General features: G+C 47.0%; 1 protein-coding gene across 1 annotated transcript in view; it reads left to right on the top strand.

Moving 5' to 3' along the window:
• MEGF8 (multiple EGF like domains 8) overlaps positions 1 to 11,851 on the top strand; it is a 338,669-nt gene extending 326,818 nt beyond the window's left edge. The window contains exons 40-43 of the mRNA XM_069201403.1: positions 27 to 197; positions 2,812 to 2,942; positions 6,625 to 6,757; positions 9,883 to 11,851. Of these exons, the coding sequence (XP_069057504.1) occupies positions 27 to 197; positions 2,812 to 2,942; positions 6,625 to 6,757; positions 9,883 to 11,073 (1,626 nt within the window). The 3' untranslated portion in view covers positions 11,074 to 11,851. The remainder of the gene's footprint in view (positions 1 to 26; positions 198 to 2,811; positions 2,943 to 6,624; positions 6,758 to 9,882) is intronic.
• Positions 11,852 to 16,775: the final 4,924 nt, after the last annotated feature.

Consider the following 16,775-nt stretch of genomic DNA (forward strand, 5'->3'; position numbering starts at 1 on the left):
TAACATGTTCCCCTCATCTCTCGCAGGGTGAACATTGTGAGAAGTGTAAGCCCCTCTTTGTGGGCTCTGCTGCCAATGGCGGGACCTGCAAGCCTTGTTTGGACTTCTGTCGAGGGAACAGCGCTATTTGCATCACCCGGGATGAGTATGATAAAGCAAAGGTGAATTCCTTCAAGTTCCCGTTGGAGCCCTCCCTGGTAAGTCTTCTCCGACCTGAGGCGGGATGTGCTCCGTGGTGTTTGTAAGGGTGGGTTAGGAGCTGGTGGCACAGACAGTCTAAAGTCTTCTGCGTGTGGGTGGGATTGGCGGAGGGGGGTGGAGGGACAGACCTGATGTGGCCTCGCTGGTGAGGCGAGGTTAACGATTTGAAGATGGCCTCTAATGTCCCGCCTCTTCAGGCTGTAATGATGTTTTACAGATTGAACACCACGTTCTGCATCATAGAGTTTTAGCTTCAGTCACTTCTTCCAGACAGTCTTGGCAATGAAGCTGAGCAAGCACTTCTAAACATTTTATGTTTCATTATACTGAAGTAGATCTAGATACGTGTTTGTGTGTGTGTAGTATGTGTGTAATGTGTGTGGATTATTAAGTGATGTATTTTGTGGCTTTCACAGTGGGTGGTAGGCAGGGCGTGAGCAGGTCTACCGCAAGATGCCCTTTCTCCATGTGGCGCCTATCTGTTCTTCAAACGGGCTCAAACGTCCAGAAGCCTTCTACTTCCACCTGTCTCTGGAGACAACACTACAATACGAAGAGGAAACCTCCACCCGAGAGACTTCTGTGTCATACTGGGTGGAGAATGTTGTCACGAGAGACCATCTATAACCACACCCAGAGAATAAGGTCCATGCGAAGTCCTCAGTCCCTCCCTTGTTTCCAACAGTCTTGCGATCAGCAGTGATGAACACCTATTTTTTAAATGCTTTTTACTACATCTTCATAAACAGAACTGTCAACAAAAGACACCCAAGGATCACAGGTCACATCACCTAGGTCAGTTCACTGAGGTTTCTTACACAGTGACATGGCTACTTGTGTAAATATAAACAGGTAAAAACTTATCCACATCACAGTTAGAACCTTGATTCCCTCCAGGGATTACACCCTGGACTCGCCACAAATAACTGTTGTGTAGCTCACCACAGATGAACCTCAATTATCACATAATGTAACTAATAGAAGGAGCCGCCCTCTGCCGCATTCGTAATCCTGAATTACTATTTTCCAGTCTGTGGGGAAATGGTGTGTAACTCATTCAATATGGCCCCCTCGTCTTTTGACCATATGCACTGGGCCCCTTGCAGTGTCCAGGGTATTTTCTTTTACCCTAGCATGTCCCTTTATAAGAGCTCAATCACCTTTTTTCCCAAACTAACTGGTTCTGTAGTATCACAGTCGCACGTCAGACAGGCTACATGGGTCATTGGTGTGTACGTCAGGAACGTTCTCGCTAATATTTTATAGACCAACCTTGCTTCAGTAAATATGAGCATATCCCACCATTCAACAGGTCAAAAAAATGGTAATTCTACCTTCACAGCCTCGGGCAAACTCAAATGGGCCTGCCAGGTGATTAGTCCGAAGTGACTGCAGTCCTTTTAAAGAACCTTTGCCATTAAAGACAAACCACTGTGGCTTGTCTAGGTAGGGAGCAGCTGCAGCACCCTCCAGTCACTGCAGTCTCAGCCAATGATGTAGACTGTAGTTCTTGCTCTAGAAGCTAGCCCTCTTAGTTAGGAAGCTCTAAAGCCACCCACCTCGCCACATTTGTGACTTTTACTTCCGGTAGTACAGTTCCATATCCGGTAAACTCAGACCCCCTTCTACAGTGAGTATTTGCTGTCTGGATCTTCCATGCCTTCCTCATTCCACGCTGGGACAGGTTCAAGGGAGTGAGATCAGTGAAGAACCTCTGAGTCAGCACCAGAGATGTTGTTAAAAAATCGGAGTCACAGTAACATCACCACCTCCATCAGTGCCGCCCTCCATTCACTGATGGCAGTAGTGCCTGTGAGCTTTCCAGGTAGGAGGGCCCCTGGGCAGTCAGAATGTACTGGGCCCCAATTGTGAGGATTGTGGTCTTTCAACTCTAGCCTCCCTGTGTACTAGACTCCCACTATTGGGACTAAGTCATTGACTTTCGGGGTAGTGAAACTGGGACGTCCAAGGCTTGGATGACGTGCTGTGGGCTAGATTTGGAAAGAAACAACGCACATTAAATCGCTGTGCAGTCAGTGCTTTGATTTTTAAAAAAAAGTAGTTTATTGTATGCAAAATTAAATAGAACAGACTGGCAAATTGAACAGGTTGAAATGCCTTTGGAGACTCCCTTTGAATGGCCCCACAACCTACAGGGCCGCCCTATATAGAAAGGCCTCAAAGACCAAATGGCCTCCTTTCCCCGCTAAGTGTACCATGGTGCCCCTATTCTAAAGGCACCTCCAATTGAGTGTGCACCAGCAAGTCCTACCCTCTAAGAACGACACCTCCCATATGTGCCAACCACATAGGCCTGGGTGCATGGAGCGGGTCTGCTGTAATTGTCACACTGCAAAGAAAGGGGATGTTACTGAGAAATTAGGGGCATCAGCCAGCATCTTTTAGCCAAAGTTTTGGGAACATCTCTATAACAAGGTTGGTGGGATGAAAAAGCGGTCCTCCAGATGTGTTCTATGGCGGTGTTGCTACTATTTGAACACTTTGTAGCAGCACTACACTATTTTTACACACTGGAGAACTGCTGTTACAGGTAAGAGAAGGTATCTTCTCGGGCAGCTGTTATCCTTGCTAATAATACCTTTTTTTCAGATCCCTAGCTGGGTGACGGAGGGACCCGCAGAGGATGTCGCCATTTGTGTGAACTGCCAGAACAACAGCTTCGGGGAAAAGTGCGAGAGCTGCCTTCTAGGATACTTCCTACTCGAAGGGAGATGCACCAAGTAAGGACATTACCCCATTAGGAAATCTGCAGGACCTGCAGCACACAGCCCAGAAAGTGTAACGATACCCAAAATGAGCACTGCCTTGTAAAGACGAGCAAATCCTGACTGCGAGTACACTCTGCGCTCAAATCACCAGAGACATGCACGATTCACTATCTCTGTGCTGTGTGAGTCGTGCAGATAGGATTGGTTTACTATATCCATGGCTGTCTTCGAGAGATCAAACACCTCAGCAATAATGTAATATATAATCACAGTTGTGAATGTGGAGTATGCAAATACAGAAGGTAGGAACTAAAGTGAGGGACTTGGAGAACAGCTTTTGCAGGCAGAACGTTCACATGCTGGATCTCCCAAATAAAAGGAAAGGAAAGTACACCTAGGATGGTTCTGTTTTTTCACAATGAGTTATTCTTCTTTCCAAGGGCTATCCTTCTTGGCCCGTGAGACGCATATGGCCCAATATCTGAGATCTCAAGACTTCAAATTCGTCTGATAATAAACATATCCTGGCACATCTTTGGTCCGCAGTATACTTCACATCACACCATACAGATGAAAAGATTCAGTCACAGCTCCAAAGTAGTGTTCACCAGGAAACGGTGACATTCACACAAGGGTTCATGCTCAGTAGAGTGCCAGCAAAGAGTTCATGGGTGTCTAAAATCAAGCAAGGATATTAGAGAAGAGTTCAGCGGAGTCTGGAATCCAGCAGGAAGTACCAACAACTCATTTAGTAGAGTCTGAAATCAAACCGGGAGTGCCAGAGTACAGGGCAAAGGGAACGTCAGCAAATAGTTCAAGGGAGTATAGAAACAAGCAGAGGAAGTGCCTGCAGAAAGTTCAGAGGAGTCTAGAACCAGGCAGGGAGCGCCAGCAAAGATTTTTGGAGAGTTTGAAATCAAACAGGGAGTGCAGACGAAGAGTTCATGGCAGAGGGAGTGTCAGTAAAATGCTCAGGGGAGTCTAGATTCAAGCAGGAAACACTAGAGACGAGTCCAGGGAGTGTAAAACCGAGCAGATAGTGCTTTAAAAGAGTTCAGGTGAATTTAGGGTCAAGCAGGGAGGGAGTACCACCGATGATCTAAAGGGAGCATGGAACAAAGCAGGGAGTGCCTACAAAGAGTCCGGGGAAGCCTCCAATCAAAACTTCCTAAATAGACTCATTCACATCTTCTGCGCAATTTAACACCTATGCAAGTCCAATCAGGATGGCTAGGCCCCACTTGTCTCAAACAAAGTACTGCATGCGGTCTCTAAAACTGGTGCTACATGTTCTTGTAGTGGATTTCATTGTGTTCCACATATTTAATGTTACTATAATCCATGTACTGGTCAGGAGCAGTGTTGATATTTTTATCATACTTTGGTCCGTGTCACATAGTGTACATGTCTTTGGTGTGTGTGTGTTTCTGATATTTTCTTGTTTGAGTTGTGAAATATTCTTTTTCCTAAGTGAGTTCTCTGACAATTTCCATTTAAAGCTCAAATTGTGGTGTAGTAGGATCACATTACATCTTGCCTTGGGGATCAGAGCAGCTCTTGTCTGGAATAGTTAAAACATTTCTGTAGAAAGACATGATCTCTCCAGCTTTATTTCTCCTTCCATTGGTTTATTATGTGTGTGTAGATGTAGCAAGACTACTGTGAAAGGTACCATTTGATTCCATATACAGCTCGCTCATATCCTAATGTAGGGCTTCTAAGTACCTGAGAAACTTATCCTGCCTTTTATTATTCTGCAGCTGGACTGTTATGTTATCTCGATTCTGACTGGACTATTTTCAGTTTAAGACCAGGTGTAAAGTTTGCTATAGCCCATTCCAGAGTGGTGATGGAACAGCATAGACTGGTTTATGTTCAAACTTTTTCTCTCTCCTGTTCTAGAGCAGTTGGGGCAGGGGCCCCACTTGTGATGCCTTAACCCTTATATATGTGGCTTTCAGGACCTTGACCGTTTATGAGGACATGTTGCTACCAGATCTTCTTGTTAAGAGATGTAGGTTTTTGTTTCTTCTGATGTAGCTTTGTAAGTTGCAAGATATACACTGAATTTCCAACTCAAGTTGGAAACAAGTTTTACTTCCGGTAGTGGGAAGCTTTACTTAATAGAAAGTTCTGTCTCCATTCAGAATTTGGCTAATTTTTAATCTTCGTACTGTCTATGAAAAAGTATGATTTTAGTTTAGCTATTGTTGGTCTGTAGGTAATTGACTTTACGGTTGGATCAAGGGCAGACAATTATTCCTGTAGAACTACCGGGAGTTAGCAAGAAGGATCTTGTCTTCTGCATAGAGCAGAAGAAGACCTGAGATAACCAGAAGACGGTGGATTTTGTAGCAGCAGCAAAAAGGAAATCATGCGTTTTTTTTGCTTCACTACAGACCAAGATGAAAAAATAATCTCTCTCTCAAAAATGTGTGCAGCAATCAAATGAAAACATGTACAAAGAATGTTCAGCTTCAATCTATAAACAGCACATATATATGCAGAGAGATATATGTTCATACCCAATGCAAAGATGACAGGCATCAGCGTCCCGATGCTGCCGAAGGTCCGCACTCCACAGTCAATCCAATTTCGGTCTCTTATATACCTTAAACAAGCCAGAGCGTAGATTTCTAGAAACCCCTCCTGCTCCGCAAGTTGTTGTCCAAAAAACGCTGGCTACTTCAAGTCAGAGTTGAAAAGACCATGTTGGAACTGGCCAAGATCCCAAGGTGCTCTTCCAAAAACCAAACCGTTCCCTGCCGTACCATAAACATCATCCTTGCACATCCTTATCTCACTAACTCCCCCATGTTATGCCTTAGCCCTTGGTGAGAAAGAACATGCAGAGTGAAAATACGAGCATAACCATATGGGCGGAAAAATACTTGCAGCTTCTGCACGTCTAACATCTGCACCTCTAACGCGGCAGACGCTAACGCTAAAACAGTCAATAGGCAAAATGAAGATGGTGGTCACCAATGTGACGGTGTGCTGCTAGACTAAGTACAACATGGAGTCAGTGGTCAAAACACAAATATGATTACAGACCTATATACATGTGTTCAATGACAAACAGTAATGATGTAATACATCTTAAGCGGTTTATAACCATAAGCATATGTTCGACAAAAACTCACAGTCCTGAATGAAGTTCGTGTTACTCCCAAGATTTTTGTTTTTTCCTCTTACGAACTGAAATTCGGGCCAGGTAGAAATTCACATTAACTCCCAAAAGACAGATAATTGGTTCTGAGAATCACAACTCTGACTGTTCCCCATGCACCAATAATGGTGGCATCTGTAACCCTTGGTTACCTCTTTAAGTACACTTCATTCATGCTGTCAGCACCCTCTGCTATTCCATTACGTGGACCCACACCAGTACCCAGCGGTGTGCCCCATTCTGCCCTCAAACTCCTCTGCTGCTTCAGTGAGTGGACCCAAACGAGTCCCCACAAAGTCACCTCAGTCCTGCCCTCAACACCCTCTGCAATTACAGTGTGTGGACCCGCATCAGGATCCAGGAGTGCGGTGGAGAACTACGTTCACTCCCCTCTTCTGCTATGTAGACCCACGCGGATACCTGCCAGTGTAGCTCTGTTCTGCCACTCGAACTGGGCTATAGATAACATAAGCTTAGCATAAATGTGAGTTGAAGCTTCATGATCGCTGCTGTCTCCGTTCACAGGTGCCAGTGTAATGGGCATGCAGACTCCTGCAACGAAGTAGATGGTACCATGTGCCCCTGCCAGAACAACACCGAGACTGGGAACTGCCAGAACAGTGCGCAGAGCGACAAGAAGGACTGCTACAAGTACCAGGTAAGGTAGCGGCGAACAGGGAGTGAGGAGCTCTGTCTGCTTCTAGGAGGATTGTGACAAATACCAGGTGAGGGAGCATGGTGTGGGAAAGATTCCTGGTGCTGGAAAAGACTGTGACCGGGCCACAGGTGGGGGGGGGAGCGAGGCACAGGGGTAGAGCAGTGTGTGCTCCTAGGAGAACTGTAATAAGTTTGAGGTGAGGAAACAAGGTATGGGGATTGGAGTGCTGTGTGTTAGTAGGAAGGACTGAGCAGCACGAGGGGAGGGTGGAAGGCACGGTGTAGGAAGCTGGCTCTTTTTATGTGAATAATCAATCACTAGGTATCCAGTGTAAAAAGAGCAGGGATTGCTTCACGAGAGGACAGGGGCTTGCTGTGCAACCCCAAAGTGCTCTATTTAGGGATAGTGCGGTCGAGCAGCCTCAGGCCTAACAGAGGAGTGCAAGACATCTACAAATACACACAATAGTCAAATTAAGCACACGACCCAAGGAGATCCACACCAAATTATAAAAATAGCAATTATTTTTATATACATGTAGGCATCAGAGAAAAATCGTTCAGGTAAGTACGTTTTTAAATACAAGTTCTTTTCACTTCAAAAAGTGGGCACTTAGTGCAGTTTCTGAGTTCTGCAATGTTATCCTACGCAAGGAAGAACAAGTTCAGCAAACAGGTGCAGTACAACGACCTACAGGACCTATCCCCAGGAGTTAAGGTGTTAAGGTGAGTGGTGGGCGAGGTCCGAGGCACCACCAGCAGTACAGGGGAGGCTGGGTGCAGGGTGGAAAACAGCATTGGGTGTCCAATGCGTTTCAATGGCGATCGGTCTCTTTGGGGAAAAGGAAGCCGGCTCTGTCCAGGAAGCCACTCGGGCTGAACCAACAGTAGGGCTCAAGCCTCACAATGCTCGGGAGCAGGGGTCCTCCTCTCCACTGGCCAGGGGCAGTTGGTGCAGAGGTGTCTTCAGGTGTTGGGTTTTTCTTACCAGAGTGGTTGCAGTAGAGAGGGGCTACATGCAGAGGCTGCAGGAGTTGTGGGGGAGCCTAGGAGGAGTGAAACCACAATGGACTCTAACTGCGACAGGCTGGGGAACCGTGTTGGCACTGGTGGGACACTTCAACTCGGGCCGGAGGCAACAGGTGCAGTGATGGCTTCAGTTGTGGGGTTTTGGCAGTTCCGAAGGGCTCAGAGCCCTTTCTTTGCAGTTTGTAGGAGAGCACGTTCGCTGTTCATGGGAGGTCTTGGGTCTTTATTGAAGGCAGGCAGTCCTCCCGGGTTTCTGGAGTCAACAGCTTACGTTGTCGGTTCTGCTTTTCTGGTGCCAGGGCCTCCCCCTAAAAACTAAGTTTAGGGGCGTGTAGGGTGGCAGCCAATGGGCTACTGAGCCTAGCTACCTCTGAAAAATTGTGTTTCTTGATTAGCCCAACTTAGGGATGGTATTACCTCGGGGTGGCACGCCTACCTACTAGCCAATTTTCCAGTTAGGGGGTTGGCTTCCTCTCCTGTGAGGAGGAGCCGGATTCGCATTTCAAAGGCGGCAGCCCTTTGAGGCTTGCCGCTTTAGGAAAGCTAATCAGCAGGTCATCCAGTGTGACGGATTGTTACACCATATTCTTGCACAGGCCTTTGTTCTGGGCCTGCTGAGAGCAGAAGGCTGTCACCCTAGGAGGTCAGACCAGTGTCTCAGATGTTAGTCTGGCAGAAACCAGTCAGCAAGGAGACCAGAGGCTGGGTGAATATATTGATAAATCCATCAATAGAATCTGTGTGGGTTTAACAATACGATATGTTGGATACCAAACGTCCCTATTTTCAGTGGAGCCATCATGTAGCGGGGCAACTTGTATTGACCATTGTCCAGCTCATGTTTATAAAATGGCTTCCCTCCGCAGTATGTCTGAGAATCAAAGACTGGCATCATTGTGAGTTTATTGTCCTGAGAAGTTTGATACCACACTTCCCAGTCTTCAGTGAAGCCATCATGGAACTGTGGAGTTTGTAATGACAAACTCCCAGCCCATGTATGTAATGTGTCCACACTGCACTTACAATGTCGAAGAATGGACAGTGTAGGGACATATCTGCTCTGCACATATGACACGCATGTAAGATAATGCACTGTGCCTTAAGGCTGTAAGGCCTGCTGTAGGCATGACTTAACAAATATTACAGGCACTGTTTTAGGGGACATGGCATACAGTGTGTGTGTGCACCAGGTCATGCTTGCACTTCTGGGAGCTCCTTGTCACGCAGCTTGCAGTGGCAGTTTGCATTAGGTTGGTGCTAGGTCCTTTAGAGTGGCACAAGTTGTGCTGCCACTCTTAGGGGCCCTCTTCAGTACCCTTACCCCAGGGTACTGTTTACTAGGGACTTACAGAGGTGCTAAAGGGCCTGGCCTACTTGGGGATCAAGTGACCAGGTGTCTTGTTTTTGAGAAGGAACGCTGGCACTGGGGAACTGGTTAGCTGGAACCCAGTGTACTTCAGTCAAAGTTTCACCAAAAAACAGGCAAAAAGTGTGTTGGAGGGATGGGTGTCCTGCAACCAGAACCCAGCTTCCTACACATTGGTGAGAACAACGCATACTGCTAAGGTCTGGTTCTGGTTCCGGGTGCGTGGTCCTAGGAAGGATTGTGGGGTATAGTGGGAGGGGCTTGGATGGCAAGAAGTTGTATAAGGTGAGATGGCGAGGTATAGAGAAGTTGTGTATGACGTTGGAAAGGAGTCTATTAAATACACCAGGAGCTAGGGAGGTATGGAAATTGGAGCTGCGTGCCCAGGTCGGTGTGCTCCTCATTCTCCCTACATATACTTGCCAGTTTCCCTCCCTTTATTTTCCCTCTTCCCTACTCCCCTTCCCTGCCTTCCTGGCAACTCTTTTTCGTCCCCTGTTTTTGCCAGTCCCTTACTATTTTTCCCTCCCCACAACTGTCCTGTTTCTCTACTTCCTTCCTCCTCTTCCTGCTCATTTTCTCTCTTGTCTTTCCTCATTCCTCTACTACAATATCCCTTTTTTTTATACCTTTGATTGATTCATTCATATATCTGTTTGGCAGTGTGACCCTATTCTGCATTATCATGCGGTGTATAGTCCACCATGTAATGGTTTCATTTCTCTCCCCAGTGCGCCAAGTGCAAGGACTCGTTTAATGGAAATCCCGTGAACGGCCAGCAGTGCTACAGGCTGATATCAGTGGAGCAGGAGTACTGCTTTGACCCCACATCCCAGAGCAACTGTTTTCATGAACCCAACATTAAGAACCTGCCCTTCGGCCGCACAGTTTTCTTCGGTGTGCAGCCCAAGTTCACCAACGTTGACATCCGCATCACTATCGACGTGACATTTGGGGGGGTAGACATCTATGTCTCAACCTCTTTCGAGACCTTCACTGTGGAGGTAGACAGAGCAACTGGCGTGCATACTGTGCATGTGCTGCACCACCAGGCCGAGAAGGAGACTGGCTTTGGGGAGCCCTCAACGCTGAGCCGGAATATCAGCAGCACCAGCCGCCCAGCGGCCGAGCGCCAGAGGGTTGAGCGGGTCCGCGAGGAGCGCACCAACGGTCTAATCACTTACATAACCGTGAAGCATCAACAGACGGTACTGGTAGTGCGGGGCGTGCGGGACCGCTTAGTCATCACCTATCCACATGAGCTGCACGCCCTCAAGTCAAGCCGCTTCTTCATCCTCCTGCTCGGAGTGGGCAGCAGCAATGTCAGTGAATCTCAGGGCTTGCTCTTCTTCCGGCAAGACCAGGCCCACATTGACCTCTTTGTCTTCTTCAGTGTCTTCTTCTCATGTTTCTTTCTCTTCCTTTCTGTCTGTGTTCTGCTCTGGAAAGTGAAGCAGTTTCTGGACTTCCGGAGAGAGCAGCGACGCCACATTCAGGAGATGACCAAGATGGCAAGTCGCCCCTTTGCCAAGCTCACTGTATATTTTGAACCGGACACAGACTTGGTCTATCTGCCCACGCGACAAAAGCTACTGCCCAGGATCAAGCAGTATGCGCATGAACCACCATACCACCACTTCCGCCGCTCCGAGCCCTTCCTCTCCCACCTGATGGGCTACTCCTACTCTAGTTTCCGTGTAGGGCCTATTACACTGGAGCCCACAGACGATGGTATGGCTGCCGTAGCTACTGTGCTCGTCCAGCTCCCCGGTGGCATGCAAGCCCCCAACCGGTCCTGCCTGGGCTCTGCCCTTGTCACCCTGCGCCACAACCTTCAAGACTACTGTAGCACCAGCCACGGTGTCAGCAGCTCCCGCAAAGGACTCCTCAGCCACGAGAACCTGACTAGCATGTCACTGTGATAGTACCAGATGGACACCTGTAGGTGCATAGCACTGCAGGGTGCACAAATAACAGGTGCACAGCTCTTCAGCTGGGACGATCACCTGGGGTGCAGGGCACTGCAGAGACAATAGATTCCCAGGGTGAGCAGCACTGCTTGAGGGGCTAGGAACCCTGACATGCAGACAGAGAGGCTGCATATCAGGAGCTCAGTGCACTGTAAAACATTCACGTAGGCTGTCAGCAGGCCGGTGTTACTGGGAAGATGAGCATATGTGCTGAGAGAAGTATGTGGAATACACTACAAATGTTTATTTATGGAACGGAAGGATAGATCCGATTATTATTATTATTTTTTTAACAGAATGTGCTGGATTATTCCACATTGCATAGCTATGGGGGTGGGAGGAATATGCCTTACTCTCGGCTGTTGTTGGTTTGTATTCTTCGTGTTTATGTGCAGTTCAATCCGAGGTCATGCTTGGCAAACCTGCTCACTCTGTCACATCATGCCTCACTCACCAAAGAGAGCTGGACTCTGCTGGGAAGGGCCGTCTTGGGTTGTCCTCTCACCGAGAGTAAGAAGCTGAGTGTAAGGGAGACAAACGTGGACATGAAAGCTCCCATTGGTCTGAGACTACATTTCTTTTTGCCTGCCATGCTCATGGGAACAAAAACTGTACCTACTGCAGGAAACCACTCACACAGGTCTTTTTCAGGACTGTTACGGCTGAAACTGTTCAAGAACAGTTCCATATGTACACTGTTAACGATAAAAGCATTTTATGATGGAACCAACCTATGGTACTCACTCAGCTTTTCTTCCTTCATACATTTGGGAGATGTGCTTCTCTCTAGGGAAATTAACTGAGCACCTATAGCAGCAGGAAACAGCCGTATGCATCCATTCCTCGTGTTAGCCTTTCTTAGCCCTGCCCTGTTGCTGTTCCTCCTTTCCTCCTTTTTAGCCTGACAATTGTGCCTTCTCCCAAGAGCAAACCTGAGCATTGTTTCTGTTTTTTTAAATATCAAAACCTTTTGGCCTACATTTAGACTTGTTACTCCCTTCCTGCTATTCATCTCATAGTTGTAAGATTTCCTCCTCTGTCCTTTTTTACCTGCACTGGGTGCTTTTATTGACCTGTGCCCCAGGGGCTTCACAGCTTTCCAAAGTTTGTAAATACATCAATATATGGCATCTGTAATGGACGGCATGTGTCTGCTTGTGTTGTAAACATGATTCCCATAACAGGGTCATTTCCGTCTTCATTGCTTGTTTGTTTCAGGGGACTGCTGCTCTTGTCTGTCGAGCTCTACCAAGCTCCAATAAGGCTTGGTCTGAAGTGCTTGGGGGTACATATTCACGGAATCTGAGCTGTACTGTTCAATCTGGGATCCACATCCATAGAATTAGCGCTGGTCTGTTCAGTTTGTGGTCCTGGTCCCAGGACCCTGACACCATCTGTTCAATTTACGATCCAGAATCTGACCCCTTCTGTTCAGTGTGTGTTCGGGTCCTGGGAGTATAGGCCTATTTCAATCTGTGATTCCAATCCCAGTAATCTGAGGTTATGCATGAAGTCCGTTTTCCAGATCCCAGAAATCTGAACTCTTCTGTTCATTTTTGGGACCTGAATCCGGGAGTCTGAGCCCTTGTTTTTAGTCTGAGGTCCTGAGCCCTTCTTTTCAATCAGGGCTTATCTGCTAATAGAGTAAAGTCTTTGCTACATTGATGGCGTTCCAGATCCAGATTATATTTTTGGGAAGGCAGAATAAGCTAGTAGTTGCACGCCCCCATTAATAAGACTTAAGCAATTAAGAAGTGGAATTACTGCAGTCCCTTTTTTGTTCTCACCCAGTGGCAGTCTGGTCTTCAAGAGAAAATGGAAAATGTGTGAATTTTGCATCAAGATGAGAATTTTTCCTGTGTTCGTAAACGCAGTTCCTACTGCCCTGTTTAAGCGCTGCCCTCTACATCCTTGCTGTAGAAAGTGAGCTCCTTGTTCCTAAAATTAAGGAAAAAGGCCTTATGAACCATTCAAGGGGCCTTCAATCAGCATCTCATAAGAACAGGGAACCAGCGTGAAGACACTGTTAAACATATTTCTCCCTAAAATGAGCCTAGGCTGCCGATTTCTACTTAAATTGTAACCTCTTCATAAGGTAATCCGGAAGACCAACATCAATAGCATTACAATAGTCAAGTCTGCTTAAAACCAGGGCTTAAAAGGGAGGATTTTCTTTAGTTGTTTCATTAGCAGGAAGCACGTAAACATTAACCTATTAATCTGACACTCAAATGAGTTTGCTACCAAATAGTACACACAGATCACAGGCAGTGGATGCTGGTTCCAGACATTCTCCTAACAACTGGGGCCACCACATAGAGGATCAGCTCGAGGGATTACCAAATATCAAAACCTCAGTTTTATCTGAATTTAGACAGAGAGAATTGATATTCATCCAGCTAGCTACCTAGATCATACAGCCATTGAACTTCCCCTGGAGTTGGGAACTGTTGCCCTCCATGCAGATGATTATTTGGTATCTGACGCATAGCCATAAACCTAAAAGGCAAAAGAGGCAATCAAATTTGCCAGGGGAGCAATATATATATATGTTCGATGGCATGTGTAGCTGCAGATACACATGCTGTGCACATCCCGCCATCTAGTGTTGGGCTCGGAGTGTTACAAGTTGTTTTTCTTCGAAGAAGTCTTTTCGAGTCACGAGAACGAGGGACTCCTCCCATTTCGGATCCATTGCGCATGGGCGTCGACTCCATCTTAGATTGTTTTTTTTCCGCCATCGGGTTCGGACGTGTTACTTTTCGGAAAGTTAGTTAGAATCTCGGAAAAAACGTCAGTATTGTTTCCGTTCGGTATCTGGTTAGTTATAACAGATCGACACCGATTTTGAAGAGCTCCGGTGGCCCTTCGGGGTTTTTTCGATCCCCCGTCGGGGCCTGGTCGGCCCGGCCACGTGTCTCTTCAAGGCTGATGGAACGGACCCCATTCCGCTTCTGCCCAAAATGTCACAACAAGTATCCGTATACAGATCAGCATCTGGTCTGTAACTTGTGTTTGTCTCCAGAGCACAAGGAAGATACTTGTGAAGCCTGTCGAGCGTTTTGGTCCAGAAAGACATTAAGGGACCGAAGAGCTAGAATACTGCAGATGGCGTCGGCGCCGACAGGACAAGGGCGTTTCGAGGAGGAAGAAGAAACTTTCTCCATCCAGGAGTCAGACTCGGACGAGCTCGATCCAGAAGAAACGCCGAAAACCGTGAGTAAGACGTAGAAACATAAAACTCACTAGAAGACCACAAAAGCCCAGGGGACGCCACCGCCAGCAGGCCATGGCTTAACCCGAAAAATAGGTGACCGATCATTGGCACCGAAAAAGGGCACACTGGTGTCGAAGTCATCCGACTCCGGTCGAGATACCGCCACTCAGCAATCTCGGGCCCGAGACAGTGGCTCCGAGCAAGTTCGGCACTGAGACAGCGGAACCGAAATAAGCCAGCACAGAGAGACCACGATCCCGAAAATAAAAAAGGTTTCGTCGGAACCGAAAAAAGCAGCCGAAAAGGTTTTGATACTGAAACATCCGGCCTCGGAACCGAAATCAAGTTCCTACACAGAGGAACAAGGACTGTCTTCACAAATGAAAACACACAGATTTGGACAGGAACTAGAGACAATGGAGCCAGACTACACCCAAAGAAGGCTCCACATCCAAAAAGAAACGGGAAGATTAGCACTTTCCCTCCTATTAGAATGAAACGCAAACTTGCCTTCCAGGAGAAAGACAAGCAGCCACAGGCAAAGGTGGCTAAACAAGTAAGCCCGCCATCGTCCCCACAACGCTCTCCACAACCATCACCAGTAGCCACTCCACCAATGATACAATCCCCGACTCATACAGGGATGAGTCAGGACGATCAAGACGCGTGGGATCTTTATGATGCGCCAGTGTCAGATAACAGTCCTGACTGTTATCCAGCTAGACCGTCACCACCAGAAGATAGTACAGCCTACGCGCAGGTGGTGTCTAGGGCAGCGGCGTTTCATAATGTCAGCCTACATTCAGAGCCAATTGAAGACGACTTTCTATTCAATACACTGTCGTCCACACACAGCCAGTACCAGAGTCTCCCCATGCTGCCTGGAATGCTAAAGCACTCCAAACAAGTGTTTGAGGAGCCTGTAAAAGGAAGGGCCATTACTCCAAGAGTGGAGAAAAAATATAAACCGCCACCAACAGACCCCGTGTACATCACACAACCGCTAACACCGGACTCAGTAGTAGTAGGGGCAGCTCGCAAGAGGGCAAACTCGCACACTTCAGGAGATGCACCACCTCCAGATAAAGAGAGTCGTAAATTCGACGCAGCAGGAAAAAGAGTGGCGGTACAGGCAGCAAACCAGTGGCGTATTGCAAGCTCACAGGCTTTGTTGGCCAGATACGATAGAGCTCATTGGGATGAAATGCAACACTTTATAGAACATTTGCCCAAGGAGTTCCAAAAGAGAGCACAGCAAGTAGTGGAAGAAGGACAGAGTATCTCAAACAATCAGATACGGTCAGCAATAGATGCGGCAGACACAGCTGCTAGAACTGTAAATACAGCAGTGACCATACGGAGACACTTATGGCTGTGTACATCAGGATTCAAGCTGGAAATACAACAAGCCGTGCTGAATATGCCATTTAACGGACAGCAGTTGTTTGGGCCGGAGGTGGACACTGCCATCGAAAAGCTTAAAAAGACACAGATACGGCCAAAGCCATGGGCGCACTCTACTCCCCGCAGAGGAGAGGCACATTTCGAAAGACACAGTTTTGAGGGGGGTTTCGAGGACAATGCACAGAACCCACAACCTCACAAACAAGGCCCACTTATCAAATCCAATATCAGCGGGGAAGTTTTCGGGGACAATATAGAGGGGGACAGTTCCAAAAAAGTAGAGGGAAATTCCAAAGTCCCAAAACTCCACAAAGCAAGCAGTGACTTACACCTCACAAATCCCCAAAACATAACACCTGTAGGGGGGAGACTAACCAAGTTCTACAAACAATGGGAGGAGATAACAACAGATACTTGGGTCTTAGCAACTATCCTGCATGGTTATTGCATAGAATTTCTCAAATTCCCACCAAATATCCCACCGAAAACACACAATATGTCAAAGCAACACATGGATCTTCTACAACTAGAGGTCCAAGCGTTGTTACAAAAACAAGCAATAGAATTAGTACCAATTCATCAGAAAGGAACAGGAGTTTACTCTCTGTACTTTCTCATACCCAAAAAGGACAAAACTCTAAGACCTATATTAGATCTCAGAACGTTAAATACCTACATCAAATCAGATCACTTTCACATGGTGACGTTACAGGACGTAATCCCATTGCTCAAACAGCAAGACTACATGACAACACTAGACCTAAAGGATGCATACTTCCATATACCGATACATCCTTCACACAGAAAGTACATAAGGTTTGTATTCCAAGGGGTACATTACCAATTCAAAGTGTTGCCATTTGGGATAACAACTGCGCCAAGAGTTTTTACAAAATGCCTGGCAGTAGTAGCTGCGCATATCAGAAGACAGCAAATACACGTCTTCCCGTACCTAGACGATTGGTTAATCAAAACCAACACGCAAAAACGGTGTTCACAAGGTACATTATCGAGACCCTCCACAAACTAGGTT

This window comes from Pleurodeles waltl, chromosome 7, assembly GCF_031143425.1.
Source record: "Pleurodeles waltl isolate 20211129_DDA chromosome 7, aPleWal1.hap1.20221129, whole genome shotgun sequence".
Taxonomy (NCBI): Eukaryota; Metazoa; Chordata; class Amphibia; order Caudata; family Salamandridae; genus Pleurodeles; species Pleurodeles waltl.